The 26662-nt window shown below is 44.9% G+C and overlaps 1 protein-coding gene across 13 annotated transcripts in view; it reads right to left on the reverse strand.

Moving 5' to 3' along the window:
- NEB (nebulin) overlaps positions 1–26662 on the reverse strand; it is a 211709-nt gene that overhangs the window by 153221 nt on the left and 31826 nt on the right. For 12 of the 13 annotated variants that reach the window (XM_076068129.1, XM_032957177.2, XM_032957174.2 and 9 more), the window contains 17 exons: positions 25860–25964; positions 24214–24312; positions 23787–23891; positions 22693–22800; positions 20658–20771; positions 19279–19476; positions 17820–17927; positions 15995–16093; positions 15591–15695; positions 13857–13964; positions 11422–11733; positions 9847–10053; positions 5252–5356; positions 4131–4238; positions 3418–3729; positions 927–1130; positions 213–317 (listed from right to left, as the gene is read on the reverse strand). In XM_076068129.1, the coding sequence (XP_075924244.1) occupies positions 213–317; positions 927–1130; positions 3418–3729; positions 4131–4238; positions 5252–5356; positions 9847–10053; positions 11422–11733; positions 13857–13964; positions 15591–15695; positions 15995–16093; positions 17820–17927; positions 19279–19476; positions 20658–20771; positions 22693–22800; positions 23787–23891; positions 24214–24312; positions 25860–25964 (2502 nt within the window). The remainder of the gene's footprint in view (positions 1–212; positions 318–926; positions 1131–3417; positions 3730–4130; positions 4239–5251; positions 5357–9846; positions 10054–11421; positions 11734–13856; positions 13965–15590; positions 15696–15994; positions 16094–17819; positions 17928–19278; positions 19477–20657; positions 20772–22692; positions 22801–23786; positions 23892–24213; positions 24313–25859; positions 25965–26662) is intronic. The other variant, XM_076068127.1, reaches the window with a different exon arrangement.

A 26662-nucleotide genomic window follows, 5' to 3' on the forward strand; every position in this document is an offset into this window, starting at 1 on the left:
ACCCCGACGCAGTATATCCACTCGCGTAGTTTCACTTGTGTCTTCTTTATACTGCACGAGCTTTGTTGCACCAACATAGCACAGTATTTTCTTTGGATCGACAAGAACGTATGAAGCCAGGCAGAGATGCACTCTTCTCGATTAAATGACTGTCAGGCTGCACTGCCTCTGTCTGCTGCGACAAGCTGAGGTGACAACTGGAATAGAGATACCTCACTGATGTTGATGGCGTTGGCTTTGGCCTGCAGGAACTGTGGTAGGTCCATGGGCAGCGTGTACTTGTGCTTTGCTGCCTCACCAGAAGCCTTGTAATTCATCTGAAAACACACACAAAATACCAAACACGGTGATTGACGTTTCAAGTCACAACAACAACGATAATCATCGTTTCGTATGTATGCTTGAAACCGAAAGGTAATAGGGATATTATTTTTAAACTGAAAGGTTTTGGGCCCATGACATCATATCAGAATTTTATCCGTGCAGAATAAATGAATTTGAAAATAAAAATGTTTTAAAAAAAATCCCTCTGTGTTGATGTTTCACACTTATTTTAATTCTCATCATGTAACGATACAGTTAACCACAAATCATTTATACAGTGTTATTTTTAAGCTGCGTACAAAAGATTGTTTTGCCTATTCAGCGCTCTGACCTCTGAGCCACCGCGTCACCTCTGGGCCCGCATATTTCAACATATTCTATGCTCCATGACAAACCACATCCGTAGATATTGTACCAATTCTTTGAAATCATAAATGCATATGACGCAACCTTTAGCCCAATCAAATGATAATAAAATGTGGGCTTATATATTTTGCATGCATTCAAATTATTTGCCTGAATATTCCTTGAGATGGAACATCTCATTTTCAAGGGTGTCCAGGGAATAGGTACACCTCCTTTAGGTGATAAGAGGAACTCACGTCGCTGAGCTGCTTGGCGTTGATCTGTGACTGCACCATCACCGGGTCGTCCGTGATGGACGTGAACTTGATGGTGTCCGGGTGCTGCCGGTATTTGGCCTCGCTCAGGATCTGCCCGGCTTTCTTCACCTTGTCCTGCTCCAGCGAGCCGATGGGGATCCAGCCCGTGCCACGGATCCAATCCAGGTCTGCCTTGTACAGATTCTGCACGAGCGACAGTACCACCAAGTGAATAATAATATTAACATTAAAATCCTTTGTCAAATCATACACATGAAGATGAATGTGGTGTGGTAGGTCTGTGAGAGATGGGAATGGATTTCAGGAGGCTTTCATCTAGCAGTGGCTTAATCATGGCTGCTGCTGATAAAAAAATTATATAGTGCTCTGTATGCCGGAGCGCCATCTCATGTCAACACATTTTGAAAATATACCCCGGTGGTAGCTGTCTGCGGGTGACACAATGTGATAAAATGTGCACGAGTCTGCTCATAGCAGGAGGCAATGATTGCTGGCTATCTAACTCGTTGCGGCAAAAACGACAGGCAAGCTGAGAGGTAGCCAGAAACTGGCACCAACCATTACCCAAACTCTGTGGTCTGTCAGTAGGAGTGGGGGGATACTTGCTACGTATAATTCTAATTTAAATAATTTTCAGGCAGTTTTAAAAGTTGCCAAATTTGGACCCTGATGACGGCACACGACAGCCTCCTCTCTTGGGAATTACGTCGGGGGGGATCTTTAACGTCCACCGTTAAGTGGCACGGTTCGTGTCGTGCCAATTATTATTCCCGCGTTAACAACCAAGGGCGGCCGCTGCATTCGAACTGCGAACCTCTGCTACAAGTGGCGAGCGCGCTACCGCTGGGCCATGGATCGTAAATACTTTTCACGGCCTGTAAAAAACCGTTGAGATATCCCGTTTGTAAAGAATTTGTTTATAAATCTTCCGATCGTTTGCAAATTTGCAGAAACAGGATAAGCAGCATGTAATGATAAGTATTCGAAACAATATTGGCGTGGGGAAATCGGTGACATTACTTATCAGTGGCAAATGTAACCAAACAATGTTGACTCATTATAGATTGCTTGCAAGTTAATAAATAAACCATCGTTAGGTAATGCGATATTATTTGCACCAATAAGTTGTTAGCAATTTGTAATAAATATTGTAAAAAATATTCACCGTACTAGCCAAGTGAAACAGTAATTGATGTGTTAAACCCATTTAAACACGTAGTAGGCTTTCGCGACTAATATTATCCATAACAGAGATTTTTGGGTTAGATCGCATAAACATATATGTGTCGTTAATCCCGTCAATACCGGACACAGCCAATTAGTAAGGTTTGTCATGTTAACAAAACGTGCCATTAAGTTACTAGTTCAGCACACTGGTTGTGTGTTGGAGAGTAAACCCACAACATAATAATAGGGTTTTTCTCCTTTTTTCTGGCAGCAAAACGGAAACCTTTTTACAAGGAATCATGTCTGCTGCATTAACCACGATACTTGTGGTTAAAATGCAAAAAAAACACACTGATAATATATGCATTGTCCTTGAAACTGATTGTTCCACACCAAAGACGGCTTTCTTTTGAGCCTCGTCTCAATTGGTGCTAGACCAGAGGACCCCAAAAGGCGTACAGCTCAAAGACAATGCCACTATCAAAGTAATGAGGGCTCGGGGTAAGCATCTACATCATTAGACCTCCTTTGCCAGTACCCAAAGATAATAATATGGTTTTTCCCCTTTTTTCTGGCAACAAAACGGAAACCTTTTAACAAAAAACCCTATCATTATATTTTGGTACTGGCAAAGGAGGTTTACAACTCGAGTACCATGTCGTTTCGCCGGTAATTACAACCAACATCATCAGGCGACAGCCAGAATTGCGGAGAAATACTCCTCCTGTTTCGGTCTTAAATAGAGGAGGGATAAATGTGATGTGAGACAGATGGGGATCCCAAACAATTAAATGTGAAATAAATAAGTAAATGGCGCAAATGCCAAAGTGTGCAAACAGCCTTTGGCAACACATTCCGTAATACCCACAACAGTAGGGTTGCCACTCAATACCAGTCTGGCAAATGAAGTACCAATTTTCTGGGAAAACATCCTGCTCTAAATCTTATTTCTGCTCTGTTCACATTTACAGGTTGCTCAGGATCCCCTCCCCTTCTCCTCTGCATGCACGCCCATACGACGTATCGACTGCAATGGATTTAGCCGTCTCCGTTGACATACCATAAAATATTATTGACCTGCCCCTACTGGAGATCTGAAAAGGAGCTTTATAGCTCATCGAACACCTCCAGTATGAATAAATATTCTGATTCTGATTACGGGATTGTCTGTAAACTCGCAGTGCCTTCAGTTTAACGGGGAAATTAATAGAACATGGAATTAAACTTTTATTCTGATTTTGCACCCTAACCCACAGTGACGCGTTTGACTGAGGTGCATGGCTCATTGTCTCGCCGCACTTACGTCGCTCTGCAGTTGGTTCATGTGCTTTGCCAGCTGCACGCTCATGGCGTCCGGCATGACGTTGGTGTTGTGGATGAGCTGCTTGTAGTCGTAGTTGCTCGCGATGGCCTGCGACTTCTTGGCCGTGGCCACGCTGACCATGTCTACTGGGGTGTGGTACTTGGTCTTGGACTTCTCAAAGTCCTTCTTGTACTCGCGCTCGCTCTGCATCTTGGCCACGTGCATGGAGTGCACGAGCTTGGGGTCGTCCTGCAGGTTTCTGCACCCGACCATGTGACCCCGGGCCTTCTCGTACGCCTGCTTGTACTTGTACTGTGGAGGAGACAGGTGATAGGGTATTTGAATGGTCAATAACACTCACAATGAACAATCATGGAATCCAAGCTGTGTTTATTTCAAAACCTATTGTATGTGCAACCTCTGTACAGATTTGTTCATAACAGTGTACACTGTTGTAACAAAGTTGTCCATGTTGTGGATTTGTACAGTGCGTTGTACGAGTAACGCATTGGCATGTTCTGTTTACGTGACAAACCTTACTAACTGGCTGTGTCGGGTGGTGGCGGGTTTAACGACACGTTTATATTCATGAGACCTAACCCAAAAAAATCTGGATCATGGATAAACATCGTTCGTGTGCCAGCTTGAAGTGGCAGACCCCGACGCGATCGGCCACATGAAAGGAAGTTGCGGGCACAGACGCGCTAACTCACGTCGCTGGCGATGTCCCTGGAGGCCCTGGCAGCCTTGATTGGGATGGCGTCCGCTCTCGAGTCGTAGCCCTTGTTCTTGTCCTCAACCCAAGCGTGCTTGTAGGAGTTCTGGACACCAGCGACAAATATGCATTACTTTCACGAGAACTGCCTGCGTTTGTGTGTGTGTTTGTCAGGGGGCGGGGGGGGGGGGGCGGGGGTGGATCCGGATGTAAAACACTCAAGAATCTTGTAGAGTCTGTTCTATATCACGGTAGTTGGATTCCTGAAGAACACCACGTTATGGAGAAATCGCGTAATAATAAATAATATATAATGTATGGTAACTCAGAGTCCGGGATAACTCGTGAGATGCGTGGGTAGCCTCTTGAAGCATCCAGCAGCATCCCAATGCTTTGTGCGATGCTACGCCGAGGCAGCCGTACGAGCGCTTATTCCTACTCACGTGACGTAGTTCTGCTCGCTCAATCGCGTACTATTCAGTTCGCTTCCGCGTTATGAAAATGTCTTCTCCAATGCATTCATCGCGTTATTTCCAATTCGCGTTATGAAAACACGTGGCATTATATGAGAACAGACTGAATGCGTGTATGTATGTTGAACTTCTGTCGCACCGTACGGAGCCAACCATGCTAATCAGAGGTGCGGTGGAAAGGACAATAAACTAAACAACAACTGCCATTCGCCACTAAGTGGCGGTGATGTCACCCCGGCGATTGTGCCAGGCTATGCGCACTTTAAGGCCACGTGAAGTGTCAAACGCCCACTGGTAGGAGGTAACGGGACAGACCCAGGTGCCATGAGATGACTGGCCGATGCACCACCTGTGACCCCTACTGTGCAAACTCGCTGTGTTTTAGCCGCCCGGCACTCCGCTCGTTGGTGTGAGCAACAAACTAAACACCTTAAAACACAGGCCACGCGTTCGTTGGCAAGCGGCCCTTCTCCAGCCCCACGGGAATCCCTCTAATTGACTGCCACACAGAAACTGGACAATTTTACGCCCTCCCCCACTGGCCGGTTTAACACATTACCAGTCTCATAACTTGAGAGCTCCGTCTATGACAATTATCTGATGTAATTATCTGATTGCACACGATGGGGTTGGGGGACGAACTTACTTCGCTGAAGTTGACGGAGTTGATTTTGCTCTGCAGGAACTGGGGGATGTCGTGGGGAATGGAGAACTGCTTCTGGCTCTTTTTCCCTGCCGACTTGTACAGATTCTGCAAGAAAAAAAAACAAAGATCAGCCGCGTGGCCTTAACAGACTGTTTGGGGCAAGTGATGATAGCGAGCACCTATGGTGGACGGAATGGCATACGAAGGGGTGGGTGGCCAACACTATGCACAGCCGCCTTTGTCTCCGCCATGGCGATGTTTACACACCACCGCACCAAGTACTCATTTGAGTCTTAGTAGACCTAGAGGAGGCCCATAACTAGTTCAATTAATCGTCACTGGTGTTAGCCGTGAGCCGGAAACGAACTCGGGGTCGCCGGGTTCGTAGCGCAGTGTGGCACTAACTGCTACACCACCGCTCTGCACAGATTCTGCAACACCGGTGGCAGATCGAAGGAGGGGAGGGGGTGGCGATGGGGGGGAGGGGGCGGGGTCATCGCCCCCCAAAACTTGAGACCCCTAAAATCTGTATTCAATTGAGATTCACTTAAGAAAATATGTTGAATATGTTTTGTCTTTGTATTATGAATACAAGGTCCTATTTAAAGAGCTTGAAATTTCAAGACTGAACCCCCCTTCCACCCTGGCCGCCACCCCCACTTTGGGAAGTTAATAGATCTGCCTCTGTGCTCTACACACAAATTGACGAACAGATAGCACCAACAACATGTAAGCATACGTGAATAACACAATAAGTAGCAGAAATGAATGCTCACATTCTACACCGTATCACCTTTGGTGTTGACATATTCAAAAGTTATGCTGAACAACAACTGACATGTAAACTGGTCATGCATACAGTATTTTGATTATACAAAAATATTAAATGTGTATTCATATATATTATCTCCTGGGGTAATTAACTTCTGAAGTCTTCTTACTTCTAATTGACTTTCAGGAAAATCACATTCTTCTTCTTTGCTGAAGTGTTAATTTAACAGATCAGATTTGTTTAATTTACAAATAGTTTGGAGATGTACAGTAAATGTGACATTCAACACTGATCAAGCTGATACAAGGTGCGTGTGGTATATGAGTGACATTCAATGTTATATTCCATGTGCGGTGTACTGCTATAAAGGAAAACGTCAGAACATGAGAAAGGTCAGTAATGAGAGGGGGCAATAAGATCCATCGAACTCGTTGGGGCAAAAACGAGAGGCAAGCTGAGAGGTAGCCAGAAACTTGTACCAACTTATTGCCTAAGCCAGGGGTCGGGAACCTATGGCTCGCGAGCCAGATGTGGCTCTTTTGATGATAGCATATGGCTCGCAGATAAAACAAAATATTCTCACTTGTTTTAATCCATCCATCGATTTTTCACTGCGCATGTCCTGTTCAGGGCTGCAGGAGCAATTGTCCATTATTTTAATTGGATGATACTGGCCTACGTTTGCCGTTGCTGGGTAAAACAGGTAAACGCCCCCTTTTGAATCAGTCTGAGACTGCGTCTGCTCGGTCATTAGCTCAAAGCTAACCCTTCGACGAAGAAGATGGCGAAAAGAAAAAAAGACGACGAGTATCGTACATTTCAGGACGAATGGACCGAAGAATTCGCCTTTGTGGAGAGAGCGGGTTCTGCGGTGTGTCTAATTTGCAATGACAAAATTACATCGTTGAAACGGTCGAATGTAAAGCGGCACTTCGACGCGCGCCACGCTACCTTTGCATCAAAATACCCTGCGGGAGACAGCAGAAAGAAAGCGTGCCAAGAGCTTCTGAGCAGGGTGCAAGCTAGCCAGCAGCAACTCCGCGTATGGACCCGGCAAGGTGACTATAATTCGGCTAGCTTTGCTGGTTCTTTAGCAATAGTGAGGAACGGAAAACCATTCACAGATGGCGAGTATGCTAAAACGTTCATGCTGGATGTAGCCAATGAACTTTTTGATGATCTTCCGAACAAAGACAAGATAATCAAACGGATACAAGACATGCCTCTGTCGGCAAGAACTGTTCATGATCGTACCATCGTGATGGCAAACAAAGTGGAGGAAACGCAAGTGAAGGACATAAATGCAGCGCCGTTCTTTTCTCTGGCTTTGGATGAGTCAACAGACGTGAGCCATTTGTCGCAGTTCAGCGTGATTGCAAGATATGCTGTTGGTGACACACTGCGCGAAGAAAGTCTTGCTGTTCTGCCATTAAAAGGGTCCACAAGAGGTGAGGATTTATTCAAGTCTTTCATGGAGTTTGCTCAAGAAAAAAGTCTACCTATGGATAAACTTCTCTCAGTGTGTACTGATGGTGCTCCGTGTATGGTGGGGAAAAACAAAGGATTTGTGGCGCTTCTCCGTGAACATGAAAATAGACCCATCCTAAGTTTCCATTGCATTATACACCAGGAGGCACTTTGTGCTCAGATGTGTGACAGGCAGTTTGGCGAAGTGATGTCGCTGGTCATTCGTGTGATCAACTTTATTGTTGCCCGAGCCTTAAATGATCGCCAGTTTAAAACACTGCTGGATGAAGTTGTAAATAACTATCCTGGTCTGCTTTTGCACAGCAATGTGCGTTGGTTGTCAAGAGGGAAGGTGCTTAGCCGTTTTGCGGCTTGCCTGAACGAAATCCGGACTTTCCTTGAAATGAAAGGCGTCGGGCATCCTGAGCTAGCCGACACCGAGTGGCTCCTCAAGTTTTACTATCTCGTAGATCTGACTGAACATCTGAACCAGCTCAACGTGAAAATGCAAGGCATTGGAAATACAGTGTTATCCCTTCAACAAGCTGTATTTGCTTTTGAAAACAAGCTGGAGCTTTTCATCACGGATCTTGAAACAGGTCGTTTACTACATTTTGAAAAACTGAGCCAATTTAAAGATGCATGCACAGCAAGTGAGCCCATTCAAAACCTTGATCTCCACCAGCTAGCTGGCTGCACATCCAGTCTCCTACAGTCCTTCAAAGCACGCTTTGGAGAATTTCGTGAGCACACTCGTCTTTTTAAGTTCATCACCCATCCAAACGAGTGTTCACTGAACACAGCCGACCTGAATTACATCCCTGGTGTCTCCGTCAGAGATTTTGAAGCAGAAGTGGCTGACCTGAAGGCCTCAGACATGTGGGTGAATAAGTTCAAGTCACTGAATGAAGATTTGGAAAGAATCACACGACAGAAAGCGGAGTTGGCGAGCAAGCACATGTGGACAGAAATGAAAAAACTCCAACCCGAAGACCAGCTGATTCTCAAAACTTGGAACGCGCTTCCTGTCACATACCACACACTGCAGCGTGTGAGTATTGCTGTATTGACCATGTTTGGATCTACGTATGCATGTGAGCAGTCATTCTCACATCTTAAAAACATCAAGTCCAACCTACGATCACGTTTAACGGATGAAAGCCTCAACGCTTGCATGAAGCTTAACCTCACCAAGTACCAACCCGACTACAAAGACATCAGCAAATCCATGCAGCACCAGAAGTCGCATTAATGGTGAGTGTTATAACAACATTATTTAAAAGAATAAATTCAGAGGCTTATTATACTGACATTTAGTTGAATTCACTTTTAAAATATATTATATGGCTCTCACTGAAATAAATTTCCAATTTTTTTGCTTTCATGGCTCTCTTAGTCAAAAAGGTTCCCGACCCCTGGCCTAAGCTCTATGGTATGCCAATCGGGAGGGGAAAAACTTGCTCTGTGTAATCCCAATTGCATAATTTTTGGGTAATTTTTCAAGGCTGCCAGATTTAGACCGTGAAAATTAATTTAAACAAAAACTATTTAAACTATTTTAATTTTACCAGGTAAGGGCCCACTGAGCTATACAGCTCTTTTTCAGAAGCGACCTGGCTATCACAAATGATAGCTCTATACAGTGGCTTATTATCACGTGCAAATATATAGCTGCCAAATACTCTAAACGCTTGTTGATTCTAAATGTGGAGGGAAAAACCGGAGGACCCAGAGAAAAATCCAAGCGACCACAGGGAGAGAGACACGCAGACTCCAAATATACAGCAGGCATCAGGGACGGGATCAAACCCATGACCTCTTGCATACCAGGCGAGGGAGTTAAGATCTCGCCACCGTGGCTCCAATGACCCTGGCACACAATGGCTTACTCTTGCTCAAAATGCTATGAGATCTTTAACGTCCACTGTGAAGCAGACGGCATGTATTTTTTGCAAGAATGGTTATTACACACCGCAGCATTTATCAAGGCGGCCGCTGGATTCAAACCGTGAGCCACTGCAACAGGTTGCAGACAGGCTACCATGAGTGGTACGCGATAGTGTTCCACACAGTGTGCATAGGCAGGTGTGTGGTAAAAGTCATGTGCAGTGTGTGGCATATGCAGGTGTGTGGTATATGCTTTGCGGGCATCAATTGTGTGGCAAACGTTTGGTGGGGTGGTGAAATTTCATGCATGGTACAATCACTTAATATTTAAAACAAACCCACAACAGAAAGATTATCAAACTCATTAGGTGCACGTGTGCACTGCAGAATATAATCATAAACATGCAAACATTTCGATCGATACAGAATTACAAATCAGCCACGGTTATTTAAATTTTGCCCGACTTACATCGCTGAGCTGCTTGGCGTTGATCTGCGACTGCACCATCACCGGGTCGTCGGTGACGGACGTGAACTTGATGGTGTCCGGGTGCTGCCGGTATTTGGCCTCGCTCAGGATCTGCCCGGCTTTCTTCACCTTGTCCTGCTCCAGCGAGCCGATGGGGATCCAGCCACACCCTTGGATGATGTTCACGAAATCTGACCTGTACAGGTTCTGGGAGACATAACACAAGAGTCAATAAAATAAATGTAAAAAAAGAGAAAAGCGTTGCACCAATCACACACGTTAACGTCACAAGATCATCGCAGCCATACCACAGCCAATACCAATGATGATGCTCCACCTCTTCAATTCCTTTCTTCTGACACATTCCAACGTTAACATGAGACCTCTAAGTTCTGCTGCTACAGTATCCTGCTTTTTGTGTTTAGTTTGTTGTTCTTCCAACTCCCCCGCACCTCCAATTAGCACGGTTGGCTCTGTACAGTGCGAAAAAAGTTAAACGTACATACATACATCCTACGATCTAACTTCAGGTCTTCCCCTTGGCCACTGTCCTCTGGGAGCCCACTCAAGTGCCCTACCCCATCCTGCACACGTGTTCACCCCACCATCCCCATTGGGATCTGCTTTTCCTGATTTCATCTAAAACGCTTTTTTGTTGGTACATTTTCTCTTCCTAACTACAAAGTTTTCCACCTTACATCTTCCTCATACAGCCCTGGCAGAATGTCAGAATAATTATTCTTCATTTCACATTCAGTTTTGGGTTTTAATTTGAATCATAGAAACATTCTAAAGACCCCTTCACCCTTCTGTATTTAGATGCACATTACTTTTGCGCTTGGCAGTTTAACATCAGTAATAATTTAATATCTTAGCCAGTCAGTGAACAACATAGAATATAATGGCATTATTTATAAACAATTCAAACTGGTGTGATATGTTCTTGTTAAGTATTCCACAGGTATCAAACCTGATATATCTACAAGCAGATGCACAGCGGAAGCGTTGTGGTCTTGTTAATGTGACCAGCTGGTGATGCTGTGGCAGAGAACTCAACTCGCCATCAAGAGCCTCTGAATAGCAACCCCAAGTGAGGGTTGACTCAGCCAACCAAAGCTCCAGTATGGATCAAATAGGTACAGACATTGCTAAAATCAGTGAATCTAGATTCAGAGAACGTTCCTTCATCGATGATGCTTCTCGATCCTGGAACAATCTCCTCGTGACCAATGTTAATGTTCCAAACGCATGTTGCAGCCTCACCTCTGACACAAATTGCAGTACCAGAGTGTTGATGTGCTGTCTAATCGTTGTCTCGCTGTGTTCTTCATTCCCGTCGCTCATGTTTATTTGTTTTCTAATACATGAGGTAAATGGCTCTTGTGTCCACCCTCCTCGTCCATGAGACCCTCACATACCCCGTGCTGTGAATGAACTCCGCATCTCTGTGTGACTCTGTGTCTCTACGTAACTCCGTCGTGCAACTGCGGCGCTCCATCTAACCGCCGCCACCGCAGCAAGAATAGCGCGCGTCACCGGGGCGGGCGCTTACGTCGCCGAGGCTATAGCACTTACGTCGCTCTGTATCTCGTTGGCCTTCTTGGCGAGTTCAAGGAGGACGCTGTCCGGCATCATGGAGTAGCGATGGTGGCGCTTCACGTAGTCGTAGTTGCTCGCGATGGCCTGCGACTTCTTCGCCGAGATTACGCTGACCATGTCTACTGGGGTGTGGTACTTGGTCTTGGACTTCTCAAAGTCCTTCTTGTACTCGCGGTTGCTCTGCATCTTGGCCACGTGCATGGAGTGCACGAGCTTGGGGTCGTCCTGCAGGTTCCTGCACCCGACCATGTGCCCACGGGCTTTCTCGTACGCCAGCTTGTAATGGACCTGCGGGAAGAGTTTACGGTAGTACACATGTTAAAATAATTTTGTTAAGGTATGCTTAATTTTTATTTCAAATTACACAGATTGGCAAAATTGTTGATGCCATATTCAAATAGGGCATATGAGAAAGGTTTTAAATGCATCCCGAGGGGCACTGAGCTGACTCCTGGGTGTTTACTATTAAGTGGTACGTTTGGCCAAAACATTGTGGGGGTTTTTTTGCTCTGAGAGAAAACCAGAGAACCCGAAGGGATGTACAGTAGATTCTCGATTATCCGCGCTAATGATGGGGAGGATGGCCGCGGATAATTCAAAAATATCTATTTTCCACGGATCTCTATGCTAATAACCATTAATAAAGATATAAATAAGAACGAATACTAACGATCAACCGATCAATGCTCATGCTCAGTGATAGGACTTTCCTGCTCCCGCACAGAAGACTCGGCCCACTAAATAGACAGCAGCAGAGCAACACCAATCAACATCAAACTCCGCCCACTTTTGTAAAGATATGCAACTCCTGTACTGTAGGGCAATCGCGTGGATTTTGGATTAACCGGAGCACATATTTATTCGGTTTAATCACGTGACTTGGAATAAACATTTCCAGGAATAACAATATATAACTATTTTTAGATTATTAATTTGTCAATGAAAAATCCATGAGTTATTCATTCGTGTCAAAATTTCAGGTGAGCAGTTAATCCGCAAATCAGATAAACCGAGAGTCTAATGTATGTTGAACTTCTTTCGCACCTTACGTAGCCAACCATGTTAATTGTAGAAACAGAGGGAGAACATAGAGACTCCACGTGAAATGGCGTCCAAGACGCTAGTCGATAGCAGGCCCTTCTTGCGTTGCGGCTCAAGTATTACCACTGCGCTACCTTGCCGCCCGATGTTGTCTAATGCATCGTCTCTTTCCTTATCACCAAGTGGCTGATCAAGTTAATTTACATCATAGTAATAATTATTATTAAGTCTGTAATGGTTCGTCCCATCTAGATTATCACGATTTGGGAATGCGATTCAATCCAAGAATCATAACAATTCATTGTGGTGAACATAGTGGCCTCTAGCGGTAGCAGCAACCACGCAAGCCATTTACTTGGGCATACAAACAACAATTGTTACACATCAGTGCAGGAATCAATTTGAATAGGCCGATCAAAGCATCATTACAACCCTCGTAATCATTGTGCTCCTTGGTAGCAGTGTACTGGTTTAACACTGACCCACAATCGTCAGTACAGCTCAGGCATGTTGCCTTACCACCACAATTGTTTCCAGGGTTGTTTACTAACAAAGTTGCTTCTCTGCCTCACATTTCACTTACGTGGCCTGAACCTTTATCACTCCTTCCGAGGGTTCTACTTTACCGTACTGTGAAATTTCCCGAGTTGATCTCTCCCAACTCACATCAGCTGTTTTGTTGCTGTAATACAGAACTCCTCTTATCTGTGGTAATATGGCCAGTATCACGGATACTATTATCTACGAGGTTGTCCACAAGTTTTACTCCTCTAATCAATGGGATAAAAATAACACACAATTAGAGTGATTTGCTGCGCGAGTATTAGGAAACAGCTTTCGCTATGCATCGTGCATAAACTAGCGGATAAACGCAAAAGATAGGAAGAAATAGGACTGTGGATAATACGAGATTTCGCTGATCCTACAGTTGCTGTGGATAATATCAGTCGCGGGTAATAGGGCCGCGAATAATAATTTATCCTGTATTGAACTTGGTTTGTGTGTACACGTGGGTGGGTGGGAGCAGGTCTGTGGGGATGGTGCTGCGGTGGGTTGCGTACTGCAGGGTTGGATACGTACAGTGCGAAAGAAGTTCAACATACATACATGCACCGTGATTTATGTTCAACCCTTAGCCACGCACAATTTTAAAAGTAGCATTTGAACCTGTCCTGGGCATTCTCTATGTTGTGTAAACATCATCATTGGGGAGATAAAGGCAGCCATGTCCTGTGTCTGCCATACAGTGTCTACGGTGAGACGTTGGGATCTTTGCTGTTGTGTGTGACCAGGTATTTTTGCGTGTTCAGTGGAGGATTTAATTCCAGAACATATGGCAGTTAGAAACGAACATTTGGTTGCACACTCACGTCGCTGGCGTCCTTCCGGGCCTTTTTAGCAGCGATGATGGGGATGGCGTCCAACTTGAGGTCATAGCCCTTGCTGATGAGCTCGTTCCAGCCCGCCTTGTAGGAATTCTGTGGAATCCCAACAGATCAGCGACAACACGTACCGCCACCCAAACATGCAATGGTCACATATTCATCAAGCACAGAAAATGCATGCAAATACAGGGGCACAGTCGCATCTTGAGGAAAGGCCTGGTGAACGCACCATTTTGTCAGCTTTCCCCATGACTGGTAGTGCAGACATGAGCATATTTTTTTTTGTAAAAAGGATTGTATGAAAACATGAATTCACTAAAATTTGAACTGAGCCATATGACTTTACTGGTGCATGTAGATAACCCAGCATGTTGCGATAACTTTTCCTTAAGAAACTCACCCATGGATTCAAACCAGTGAGAAATAGACTATGATACCAATATTCTGGCTTCGATAAGCCCAGGCAAAACATTTGGTCTTCCTGACGAGGTCGACTGGGCACGGGGCCTGTTTTATTATTGGGGTGCCACAGTGACGAGATGTTAACAACCTCGCCTGGTATACAGAGCATGGGTTCGATCCCAACACCGGCGCCTGTATATTTTGAGTTTTTGTGCTCTCCCACGTGATCGCGTGGATTTTTCTCTGGCTCCTCCGATTTTTCACCTCCACAAGTAGAATCAACATCACGCGTTTAGAGTACAGACAGTCCCGGGGTTACGGAAGGGTTAGGTTCCCGAGAACGATCCGTAACCCGAATTTTCCATATGTCGGAAACGGAACAATTTTCCTCCAAAAATCAACGATAAAATCCCATAGCCGTAAATAGTTGTGCCTCCCCTACCCGATAACGAGTTCGGTTTCTCTCAGTACCGTGTCGCGCTGTCGTCCGTTTTCTCTGGCTACCTGTATCGTGTCGCTGTACATACACTCTGCACTTCCTACGATTCTTTAATTACATCGACTATCTTCCCTATTCATAATTAAACTAATGGAACATATACCGTATCCAATTGTTTATGAATACCACGAAACATGTTTATGTTAATTGTTAACAGAAAGCAGTCACTTCCGAACCTTCATTTACCGTGCATTAGGCTAGGCCTAGACTTCTCCGATCGCTGTTGGCTGAGACCATAAGCAATGGAAGTGTAAGTGTTAAATAAGATACATACAGTAAAGAACTCATGAAATAAACTTAAAATGAAGAAAACTAGCAATAGAAACATGGGAAAAAAGAGGTAGTTCTAAGCATAGAAAACAAACAATTACTTAATGCTACGAAAGGAAAATAATTACGTAACGCTACAAAAAAATCCAGTTACCTTAATCCTAGCGAAGCTCGAGCGAGGTATAAGGCTGCCCGCCTCGCGGCACGCTCCATGGTATTCATCTGCAACCTCACCGTGCTGCACTATTTGCGCTTAGGTAACTATCGCAAATATTTCCGCATATTAATTTTTTTTACACGATTTACGGGAGCATTCCAAAAATCTGATTTCCATAAGTGGGGTCTTCCGCAACCCAGGGACTGTCTTTATTTGGCTGCTACAACATTTACACATGATACGCCACTTCAATGGGCTATCATTTTTGGCCAGGTTGCTTCTGAAAAAGAGCTATATAGCTAGTGGGCCTTACCTGGTAAAATATATATTTTTTTCCCATGGAGCCCTACGCTGATTCCCAGCTAGTCCCTCTTTTGTGCGGGGTACTCGCCTTGCTGATGTTGTAGGCGTTGGCTCGAGACTGCAGGAACTCTGGGGCATCGTGTGGGAGTGTGTACTTGTGGAGAACATCCTCGCTGGCTGCCTTGTACTTCCACTGCCATTAGACAAGAACAGATAAAAAGATAAATTACACAGAGCAATTAATTAATGTGATACGTTTTACATAGGCCTATATCATTATCCGCAAAATTCGCTGTTCACGAGCATCTCCAGAACGTATCCCTCGCGAATAACGAGAGAAACATGGTTCGCAGATGGGGTTAGCCGATCGGCAAAGTCACCAAAAACCTCCAGAGCTGTCCTCTCGCGGGGGCCCTTCGTAAGCAGTGGCGTGAGCGAAGCAATTTCAGGGGCTGCGCCTTTGCCCTTTCTCACGAGCAGCAAGGTACTCACGTTACTCTGCTGGTCCTGGCTCACTTTGGCCATCTGCTGCACAGGGGAGTCGGTCACCTGCGTGAACGGAATCGTGTCTGGGTGCTGACGGTATTTTTTCTGTGAATGAGACATTCAACGAGATGCGCGCACACGCACACACGTACAATCAAATGTCAGTTCTCACACGGTCACGTGATTTACGTCAATCTTTTTCTTCTCGGTAATCGCTCGTCTGTGAAGATGATGGCCACTGCAGTGAAGTGTGCAGTTTCCAAGGGCGACGATGGATGGACGATGGACGTGAAGGTCACCGCTTGCTCCTGTACCGATGATCGAGCCCAATCCTCCAAATTGTTTTTCTCTGTTTATATTTAAAATGCGAAAGAAATGATTGCTTCATTACATGAAGACGACGACAAAGAATCCAATCATTGACCGTTGCATTCATATTTTACATGAATGGTTAATGTGAAGTCCTTGCGCAAGAGTCATTCATTCCGTTGAGGTTAAACGAAATTGCTTTCTGAATGCCTTGAAAAGGGTTATACATCTCATAAATTAAGTTTGTGATTTCGAAATTATTTTATTTCATGCTCACACTGAACCAATGTTATTTTTCTTTTGTTATTGTTCATTAAATAAAACCTGTTTAAATTTCCAAACTAATACAATTATCTCCATCAAATTGACTTCGTTTTTCGTATTGTTTTTGGAGGAATTCATAGCAATGTAATGTTGAATCTACATGTTACTGATCTCGTCAAGGAGCATAAACCACCATGCAAACTCCGGTCATCCTCGCAGCAGTGGCTTTCGGCTAACCATTGAACAAAAAGGTCATCGCGTGCTTTCCAATGCGATTCTGCGGCGGTCTGGAACGCTCTTTCTTCCGTTATTAGTAAGCCACTGGAGCTATGCACTTTTATATCATCTCGATTGAAAACTAATTTATTGAAAACTGCTTGTTATTGTGTCGAGTTTGTTGTCCTTCCCCCGCACCTCCGGTAATCACGGTTGGCTACGTACGGTGCGAAAGACGTTCAACATACAGTACATACATAAACACACAACCTTTCATGAGTATAGCTATGCTCTTGCATCTGTTTGGTTGAGCCAACAAAAGCAAAAGCTAGGTGAAACATCATAAGGATAGATCAGGAAGAGTGATAGAATAAACCGTCCACATTCAAATTATCACTTGAAAAATCCGTTTTTTTTCTATGTTAATAAATGTGAACCTACAGCCCGGCACATCAGTTAGGTTTTAAAGACTGGAGTACAACTGTAAAATAAAAGGCAGGGCAAGTGAAAAAAGATAAGATACGCTGGCACAGTTCTGCCAGTGAAGGAGAAAAATATCCGCGGGCGACTGCGAGGTGCGGTGGGACGTAGCCATCAAGTGCTTAGGCAGTACTATTGCACCAAGGCCCGTGGGTCCGAATGACCCAGGCATGAGGCTACATAGAGGTAGAAAGGTGGGTGGAGGGGGGGGGCAGCAGGCGAACGAGCACTGGACAAGGGGCCCTAATTTAATTCCTTCCATTGCACCAGGGCCCATGCCAACCCGAAAATAGACCACCGGTAACGTGGCTTCGCATGTGGCACTAGAGCATTGTTCTTCATTGCAAGGCCCGCGGGACACTGGCGGCCTTCAGTGTGGCTGCTGACGTGCGGCCTCCCCCGACAATACACAAATGTGAAACCACCCCCCACCATCACCGTGCTGCCACAAACCCCCAATGGTTTCAAATGCGTGGCGGCCCTCACACTGACGATGTCTTATCGGCGAGAATCAGTGAAGAGCGCTGCACTAAATTGTTCACGTGGCTACCGCTGGACTCACCTCACTCAGGATAGCGCTGGCCTTCTTGGCAGAAACCTGCTCCACCGACTCGAATGGCTGCCAGCCAATGCCCTTGAACCAGTTGTTGTAGTCGGCCCTGTAGTCATTCTGCACGGGGAGAAGGGGCGGCTGTCAACACACCATGCAACTGAACAAACGCCTTCGGTGAGAGGTGGGCGACGGTCCACAAAGGCTGCATCTCACGAGGGTCCCCACCACCTTCGGTCGGATGACAACATTGGGATCAGCAAGTCCAAGTCAACGCAACTTCGTGCTCGGATGCGAACTGAGGTGGTGCTCATCTCCCGCTTACAGCCCTGAGACAGTGGTAGAATTACCACATTCCTATGGTGGGGGGGGGGGATACATCTATGTGTGTAAAAGGAGCTTTACATCTCATCGGATACCTCCAGCATTAATATTCAATTCCTGTTGACTTTCCCACACAAGTGGTAGCTTTTGTATCCACCCCAAAGGGATGATGGGCTGAGTCAACCCCTAAACCAGGAATTGAACTCACAGGCTTTCAATTGCGAGCCGCACGCTCTCCTGCTGAATGTACTTGAGTACACCTGGGTGCAATGTCATGTATGGATTAATGAAACATGATTATTACAGCTTAATTAATATTTAAAGTACATACTTGAAGTCGGAGGGCACAACGGTGGCAAGATGTTAACTGCCTCGCCTAGCATTCAGGAGGTCGTGGGTTCAATCACGACCCTGACGCCTGTAATATTTGGAGTTTGCATTTCTCTCTCCCCGTATTGCATAGATTTTTCTCCAGGTCCTCCGGTTTTTCCCCTCCATGTTTAGAAACATGCGTTTAGAGCATTTAGCTGTTATAAATTTCCACTCAATAAGCCACTTCGTTGAGATATAATTTGTGACAGCCAGGTCATTTATGAAAAATAGCTATATATGTAGCTCAATGGGCCTTACCTGGTAAAATACAAATATATAGTTTATATCAGAGCATAGCATAGTTCTGAATATATACACAATGTATACGATCGTACGAATGTAATAGTAATACTCAATGGAGCAGGAAATCACTGGCTTTTTATACTTGGCAAGATTGCTGCTCAGATTATACCAGGGGTTGGCAATCTGTGGCTCCAGAGCCGCATGTGGTGGCTCTTTTAAAAGACTGCTGCTTAATGACCATTATTTTTCAAGGACTCACTGTCTCGTATTCTCACTCACACGCATTGCAGCTGTTGAAATATTGAGGGGTTTTTTTTGGACCGAATAAAAAAACACTCTTATTGTTATTTTGGGTTGCCGACCCCCTGGATCAGACCCTTCGGCGCTACACCCGGTGGGTGGGTGGGGAGGGTGGGGGGAGTGGGAAGGGTGGGGGGGGGTGGAACCTATCTGGGCTCAAAAAGCTGCTGCTCAATGGTAGGCCGCGGGAGCGAAGGGCACGGTTACGAGCTCAAGAGGCCAATATGCTCACGTTGCTGTAGAGCTGGTTCCCCTGCTTGGCCAGCACCACGGACACGGCGTCGGGAGGCATGAAGTAGCTGTGGATGGGCTGCTTGTAGCTGTAGTTGCTCGCGATGGCCTGTGACTTCTTAGCCAACGTCACGTTCATCATGTCCAGGGGACTGTGGTACTTGGTCTTGGCCTTCTCGTAGTCCTTTTTGTACTCGCGCTACACAGGGGAGAGATCGCGTGTTGAGAAACAGAACGTCGACCTTCAACCCGCACTTGCCGAAACCACTGACACATACGGCAAAATGCCTGATGGCGTGCCCGCACATACGATACTTTGCTCACAGTTCATCACCCCCTACTACCTCATTCAAGACCCAAACAGCCACACCGCTTGACTTTGGCCTTCCCCCGAAGGCACTCGTCGAACCATAATCCGCATCAGAACATCAAGAACCCTATGCGCACATCTTCTTCATAAGTGGAAATTAAAGGCACAAGCCAGAGGAGTGTGATTGTGGCCATGCAACCTAAACGATGCATAATGGATATATCTCATGTTACAATTGACAAAGACAACTTGGAGTGGTTGGTGAGGGCGATCAACTGGGCCAAGTTCACAGCCACCACCAGCCTTGGTGTCATCCACACTTTGTGTAATAGCCCTCTACCCCACAGTGAACAAATGGGTGCACATAGATACAAGAGCCCTTTCATCAATTCACACGAACTCCGGTCATTCCCGCAGCGGTTTTTGGCTGGCCATCGAACAAAGACGGTGGTGGTCACCGCTTCGCACGCTTTCAGATTCGCTTCTGCGGCCATCTGGAACGCTCTTCCTTTCGATATTAGGAAGCCACTGGAGCTATGCACTTTTAAATCATCTAGATTGAAAACTCATTTCTTTAGAGCTGCTTTTTGTGTTTCGTTTGTTGTCCTTCCCCCGCACCTCTGATGAGCACGGTTGGCTGCGTACAGTGCAAAAGAAGTTAAACATACATACAAACTATGGACCATATAGTAAACCACTGGAGTCTGCGATCTTTCAACAGAGGAATAACCAAACGACACGAACTCTCTCCTGAAGGCCTTTGTGGCAAGCAGCCATTGACATTGGAATTCAGCTCCTGAACACATTGCCATGTGCAAGAAGAGAAATCGCCCCCTACTGGCAGGTTAATGCCCACTTGTAGGCCAGTGCAGCGGACACCTTGTGCCACATAGGGACAGCTTCCAATGGGGGTTCCCTTGGCTAGGCTACAGAAGGGCACTGCAATGGTTTAGAGAAAATATGTGATGTAAGCCGCTTTGAGTTGCTTAGGAATTTAATCAGCCATTCATATGTGAATCCTTATCTTGTCACGCTACGTTCGTGTCATTTGTGTATCCCGACCAACGTACCTCGCTTTGAATTTTTGCCACATGTATCGAGTGGCGGAGCTTCGGGTCGTCTTCGATGCTCAGGGCCCCGATCATTTTGCCACGGCTCTTCTCATAAGCCTTCTTGTACTTGACCTGCCGCATCGCAAGTCAGAGTCACGCGTGTAAGAGCGGGGAACCGTCGACACAGCCCGGTGACACCAAAAACACAGGCCCACTTGAAAGCCCAGCGAATTAAGCAATACACTTAAAAACAACAAATAAATGTATATATATACATAACCATGCGTGGCCCTTCAGTTCTTCTGACTCGTTTCTTTGTGTATCCGGTGCACAGCTAGCCACACAACTGCATGTACAGTTCTTATCTTTTTGAGTTTCTAATAACTTACTCAAAGATCTCCCGCCATGTGTTCATTTAGCCGTACAGAACCCCACCCGACAATTATAATAAAAATAATAATGATTCAAATTTATAACGCGCATTCCATCCAAGGATCCCAATCCACGGCTGGACAAGGGACTCCCCGCGCTGTGTGGGCCATCGATATTAATTTGACCGTACTTCACCGCACTGCTCAATGCTGGCTGTTGGTGGGGGCAGTGGGAGCACAAAAGCACAGTACAGTGATAGATTTTGCTGCACTATCTCGTGCTGTAACGAGCACAGCTGGGCAGACAGCTGTGACGCCTGCTTTTACCCATAACAGGTTTTTGAGTTAGATGGCATAAATATAAATGCGTCGTTAAACCCGCCACCACCCGACGCAGCCAATTGGTAAGGTTTGTCATGTTAACAAAACATGCCAATTCGTTACTAGTACTGCACACCGGTTGTGTGTTGGAGAATAAACCCACAACATTTACAATTCAAGTACCGTGACGTTTCACCAGTAATTACCACAAGCATCATCAGGCGACAAGCCAGAGTTGTGGAGAAATCCTGCTGTTTCAGTCTCAACGAGAGGGATAAATGTGATGTCGTCACTTATGAGGCAACCTGTTTTACACATGGGGGTCACCCATCAAAGCACTATCCAGGCTCAGTCCCTGCTTAGCCTCGAATGAGACTGCGTGCATCTCAGGTAATTTGATCACGGGCACTGCGTGCGTTATAATATTTCCGAATCAAAATGGATTTGTCCAAATTATAACCATACGTGTTTTTTTTTATTTCTTTATGCCGTGGCCACAAAACTTCGCCCTTATATAATCGACTTTACCCCCATTTGCGTTGTACGCAGTCCCTTCGTTTTGACTTTTAAAACTAACGATTTGTTACATAAAGTTACAAATAAAAAAAATAAAATTGATTTGTAATAGTCCAATTATTTGTTATAAGCGAAATAACTCAATGGAAAATCTAGGAATGATAAACTTAAAAAAATTCCTGAAAAAAGTATTTGATCATCCAGCGTAAAGCTTAATCTTATTAATGTTACCTTTATGAATACTACTACAGAGTACGTAGAGGATAAGTTTGTAATCGCACCAAAATGACTGTACTTATAAAACTAATGAATTGGTGATGCTGCATTGGCTGTGGTGCACAAGCACAAAAAACCTACATATTTAAAAACGCATTTTTTGCGCACCTTTAAATTTTGTTCTAATCGTTTGTCAATGACCGTGTTTATGAACCACGTGTTACAGCAGGTGGCAAGCACCGATTACACCCTTTCTTCTTCAGACGCAATCTTTTGGGAGGGTCTTGCATTGGGTTATCTGACTAATTGCCTCTATGACTAGTTTTATTGCATGTGGCAACAGTACCAGGTAATTGGGATTACACAGAGCGAGTATTCCCCCTCTAGGCTGGCAGATCACAGAGCTTGGATAATAAGTTGATGCCAGTTTCTTGCTACCTCTCAGCTTGCCTCTCGTTTCTGGCCCAATGCGTTTGAGTGTATTTGACTGCGATAAATTTCCACACTTCATTGAACGTGGAAAAAAAAATAGCTCTGTAGCTCAGTATTAGGCCTGACCTGGTAAAATAAAAACATGCTTGTGTTAATTTTTAAGAGCAGGAGAGGGGGGCAGCCGACTAGGGACTTACTTCACTGGCATCATTGCTGTGCTTTTTGGCGGCCACGATGGGAATGGAGTCGAGTTTGATTTCAAACTTCTTATCTTTGGTCTCGTCCCAGTTCATCTTGTAGGCATTCTAAAGTAGGGAAGGCAGCAGCAGTGAGTCAGTCGTTAGGCAGGGAAAGGGAAAACAAGAGACAACTGGAATTTGATGCAGAGGCTTTTGAAATGCATTCCCAATAGGTGGTGATAAAAATGTCACACTCACTTTTATAATGTTCTAAAACCAATTATAATTCATGCGATTCGTGACTAAACGTGTTATAGTAATGTAACAATTCCACCACTGGCTCAAAGGTTGCCAAGAGTGATGAGCACTGCCCAAGCGTTTATTTGAGCTGGGTAATGGAATTTAGTTTGTATGCTATCGTATGTTTTAAACATGTACATATACACATTGTGTAAACCATCATCACAATCGCATCATAAACATGAATCCCATAACATTTATCCATCACAAATATGTGGCAATGTAATAATTAGGTTTTATTTCGGATGTATTACTTTTTTTTATTTTGAAGTTACATTTTGTAATGATAAATTCGGTAATTATAGTACCTTCATGTCATCCACATTATCTCAGTAATTATTTACGGCTTACATCTTTGGTGGTAGACACATTTCCACCGTTTCTAACACTGAGACTGACTCGACTATTGAAAAGCAAAGGCTCTCAACTTTAAGTTCTCAACCTTTCATTAATTACCAACAATTTGCTTTCACCAAATTCTCAACTCAATATTTATCATCATAATAATACAAACAAAAATCTAAAAGGTCAAAAACAGTGTTTTTAATATTCATAACAAGCGGGAAATATGCACGCAAAGTCTCCAAATGGACGTTCGGGTTGCACCAGGGTTTTGTCCGACGTCTCCCTCCACGCGCTCAAAGAAAAAGTTCCCAAGGAAGCTGTCAGCGCGAGGAGCGAAACGCCTCGGTGTGATGCCGACCAACGCGGGGCGGGGAGAGAGAACTTTACAGCACAGCCACGAAAACCTTCGCAGCGGACCCGCACGAGGTCTTTCATTGAAGCAGGCACGTCTCCCCGCGCGGACTCACTTCGCTCAGGTTGTAGGCGTTGGCGCGGGCCTGCAGCAGGGGAGGATAGTCCGCCGGGAGGTTGCACCGAAACTTGTCTTTTTCGTACGCCTGTTTGTAGTTCACCTGTTTGCGGCAGATCGACGTAGCATCAATAAAGTCCCATTGGTTAGTGAAGCTCTCCGCTGATTAACGGATGCAAAAGAAATAACATTTATTTTTTTTTTGCTCAGATGCTAAGCAAACTTACGTTCATGAAAGGTAGGAACATTTTTGAGAGAAAGATGTTGACAAAAAAAATCGATACAACATTTATTTCGCACACTTCCACGAAATTTGCATGGACAGGTAAATCATAAAAAAACGATGATGTCAACAAGACGCGTTATTTCCCATCAAGACGAAAACGCTGTTCGCCGTCAGAAAAAAAAACGAGCGTGGAACGTACATCGCTGAGTTGGCGGGCGTTGACTTTGGCCTGAAGCATCACAGGGGAGTCCATGGACTGTGTGAAGGGCACGGTGTCTGGGTGCTTCTTGTAGACCAGCTGCAAAGACGACCACAGCACATCGTTCGCTGTCACCACCTCTGCCCACACGGTTCCTTCACACACTTTCAACTTCTCTATTGAAAGATACGTATGTATGTATGTACGTTGAACTTCTTTCGCACCGTACGTAGCCTACCGTAGCTAATCGGTGGTGCGGGATATAGGCAATACATGCAGATAACGCCTTTAAGAAGCATGAAAGAGCGAGCGATTGTGTGCATTCCATATAATACAATGTGAAAAACACACGGGAAGCTAAAGGTTGCTTAGATGCGCAATATTATTTAAAAAATTCTGCCGATGGTTTTCAGAAGCTTGTCAGGTTTGAGTCTGAGCCTGGATGGTGCTTGGATGGCAACAACCATGCATTAACAGGTGTTATAGGCTGCTGCGGGTCTGTATTATGGGCAGCAGAGGGCAGTGTAGAAAAACCCAACTAAACTTTTTATTTTACGAGGTAAGGCCCACTGAGCTATATAGCTCTTTTTCAGAAGTGACCTGGCCACACATGATAGCTCAACGAAGTGGCTTACCATGTGGAAATGTATAGCAGCCAAATAATCTAAAGGCATGTTTCTAAATGTGAAGGGAAAAATCGGAGGACCCAGAAAAAAATCCATGCGACCACGGGGAGAACATGCAAACTCTAAATATTACAGGCGTGAGGGTCGGGATCGAACCCACGACCTCCTGAATGCCATGTGAGGTAGTTAACATCTCACCACCGTTTCGCTCAAAAATCCATTGCATTCCACTTCACTGCTCCCCACCTTCGCCAAACCGCATTGACCATCACGGTGAAGTATGGTCAAACAACCCCAATAGCCACACAGTGTGGAGAGGGCCTTATCTCGCAAATTTACACAGTGCTGTACATTTTACGCACGTTACACAAACTGAAATAAATTAAATAAACGTTGCGTGTTCCCTGCTCTATGTGTACATCAAATATATAGTCAAATGATAATGGCTGCTCCAACATCTGCAGCGCATATTACAATGTACGATCTTCACTACAAATATCATCTCTTGCTTTAAATAAAAATGACAAATAATAATTTACAGTCCCCTGTCAATCCACTGAGAGACACAGGCCTCAACCACACTGTGTCATTCGTGATCGTTTTTTGACCATACTTCACCATGATGGTTATCGTGCAGGTTTGTGAAGAGGGCCTTCAAGATATATCACCTGCCACCAATATTAAGCCATGACCAGGAATTTAACTCGGGTAACCAGGTTTATAGGCGCAGCGTGCTTATCACTGCACCACCGCTTATATTCCTACTTTACATTTTTTTAATGTATAAACAAGGTGGCTGTCATTTGCTATTTAAACCCTGCTAAAGGCCACATGGCCGAACATTGGTATGAATTCACCCACTAATTGCGTTCGGCAAGTTCAAGGTATTGGTGGATGTTTTCTCGTAGCTTCGTAAGGGTATCCCATTGCGTATTTTCGACGTTTAAGCAGCATGTACGCGGAATGCACTTTTTTGTTTCCAGAGTTTTGGGGGGGGGGGGGTGTGGGGGCAGCACTCACATCCTTGAATTGAGCCACCTTCTTCATGGCTTCGTACTCAGCTGTGATGGTCATCGGGAAGTAGCACATAGTCTTGTCCGCCTCATAATCGGCCTTGTAGAGTTTCTGCAAAACAAACGCAGCATAAAAAAAAAACGGCAGTGTCTCAGCGGCTCTCATGTCTTTAACTTTTCTCAACGTAACCTGATATAGAAAACTATAAACTAAACTATTTCTTTTTTACTTCACCAGGGTGAGGCCCACTGAGCTGCAGTATACAGCGCTTTTTCAGAAGCGACCTGGCCATCACAAATGATAGCTCAACGAATTGACTTATGATCATGTGCAAGTTTATGGCAGTCAAATACTTTCAACGCATGTTTCTAAATATGGAGAGGAAAAACCGGAGGACCCGGAGAAAAATCCACGAGACCACGGGGAGAACATGCAAACTCCAAATATACAGTAGGCATCAGGTTCGGGATCAAACCCACAACCTCCTGCATACCAGGCGAGGGAGTTCAGATCTCACCATTATTTTTTTACATTTTTAATTTCCTGACAAAATATTGATGAAATAACCTCTTTAATGATTAAATCATGCAATAAATAGCTATTTCCCATTTAATTAGCACTTTGCAAATATATTTTTTCCAGCGTAAATGACGACAAGGAGATGACAGGCATCACCGCATTCGTGAACACAAAGCAGACCTTAAACACGGTAGGACCAACACCTCGGCCGTGGCAGATCATTGTTCTAATTCAGTAGGCTCACATGCCATTGACTTTTCCAAGACAGAGGTTCTTTGTAAGCCATCTGG

The sequence above is a fragment of the Petromyzon marinus genome, chromosome 19 (assembly GCF_048934315.1).
Source record: "Petromyzon marinus isolate PM22_M1 ecotype Great Lakes invasive population chromosome 19, UKy_Petmar_22M1.pri1.0, whole genome shotgun sequence".
NCBI lineage: Eukaryota > Metazoa > Chordata > Hyperoartia > Petromyzontiformes > Petromyzontidae > Petromyzon > Petromyzon marinus.